The sequence below is a fragment of the Perkinsus marinus genome, assembly GCF_000006405.1.
Source record: "Perkinsus marinus ATCC 50983 genomic scaffold scf_1104296943946, whole genome shotgun sequence".
Taxonomy (NCBI): Eukaryota; Perkinsozoa; order Perkinsida; family Perkinsidae; genus Perkinsus; species Perkinsus marinus.
The window spans coordinates 1-1,539 of NW_003211638.1; the positions used below are offsets into that span (position 1 = coordinate 1).

At 47.7% G+C, this 1,539-nt stretch overlaps 1 protein-coding gene across 1 annotated transcript; it reads right to left on the bottom strand.

Annotated features, from left to right (window-relative positions):
* Nucleotides 1-606: 606 nt before the first annotated feature.
* Pmar_PMAR029069 (hypothetical protein) lies at nucleotides 607-1,028 on the bottom strand (the record flags this gene model as incomplete). The annotated part of the gene is made up of 2 exons (XM_002780909.1): nucleotides 607-679; nucleotides 901-1,028. 2 exons carry the CDS (start codon nucleotides 1,026-1,028, stop codon nucleotides 607-609), a joined length of 201 nt encoding a protein of 66 aa, XP_002780955.1.
* Between the last annotated feature and the right edge of the window lie 511 nt (nucleotides 1,029-1,539).

The window sequence follows — 1,539 nt, forward strand, 5'->3', positions numbered from 1 at the left end:
TCTTAAATGGTGTACCACCGATGCTAACTTATGGTTCAAGTATGAAACGCAATATTGAGGACGGTCTGGCGCATCCAGGTGAAGCCCGTAGGATATGGTGAGCCGTGACGATGCAGTCTAATTATGAAGTTGGGAAAATGCATTCCCGTCATCAGATGATGGCCTGGTCTGGGATACGGATTGGAATGGTACGACGAATTAGCGTGATACTGAGCGAGTTCGAGGCTCACATGATGTGGCTCGCATCAGAGGAACCCCTTATGTGCTCACGATGTCAGGTTTCAGTGGGGCTGAATTTCAACCGCTGAAAGCTGCTAATTTGACCGTTTCCATTGCCGAAGGAGACTTCTCCATATATTACTCTAGAGGAAGAGTCGTCCCTCCGTACATCAAGGTCGAAAACACATTCGCTTGTCAACGCCCTTCAAGATTTGGACAAGTTGAATTGAAGACTATTCAATCATCATGATTACGTTCGTGTACTTCCAAGAGACCTCAGAATCTTTGAAACAGCTGAGTTCAGAAATTATTTGGAGAGTTCATAGACGACGTGAAGCGAAAACACTTTTTCCCACCGCGCATCGTGGAATTGACAACGAATCCTCATCAGTTAGTGACGAGGGAGAAACTCATCGAGCCGTGGAAGGGAAGTCTAAAACTCCCCGACTCGAAACCCGATCTAGAAAATCGGATACAGCTACCCAATGCAACTGGTAACCAGTTACTGGTTGGCTCGATCTGTTCGAAAATATCCTGGGCCACTGAATGAAAGAAAATTAATCGTAAGTGTTACTTCCTGTAGCACTTCCGGGTCGGAGTTGTCTCAGGGGGTTGAAGGACAACCCTTACCCCTGCAAGAAGGCATCAGTAAAGAGTGACAGAAGGCGACTGAACGCTCACCTTTTCACTAAAGACGCGCATAGAGCCGATTTGAAATCACCCTTGAGGGGCACACCATCGATAGTCACCCATGGAGTGTATCTATGTGGGGGTTGAAGGTCTTCCGTTTCTGAGCTAGAGGCTTGCATTATGTTGGAGAAGAGCTCAGCTCACCCTTAGCGAACTCAGCGACGATGTCAAGGGACTCAGGGCTGCCAATACAGGCTAAGACCTCAGCTCGAGAAGGAAGACCGCTGATGGCTGAGGGAAGGACACACGATCAGTCACTGAGGAGCCCTATGGCTAAGTAGCAGCTCCCCAGCAACGGTGGGAGATGGTGAGAGATGGTGGTAAACCTCGAGTGTTGATGAGTTAGCAATGATGGATAGACACTGTTGACCATAGCATCATCAGAAAGGAGCAAGTATCGACTTGAGACGTACATTCAATTATCCAGTCACTGGTATTGTGCTTGAGAATAGCCTCTTCCTCCAGATAGACAGCATTGAAAGTTTGGAGTTGATCGCCGCCTCCTTTTTCGATGATGCATCCTTGGATGAGATTTATTTCGCATTCTTGGGGACCATGTTGACAGGTGTACTTCTTGGTTCTCGGATCGTACCTGTTACGTACCTTCCACGAAGACACCTAAGATCTCGC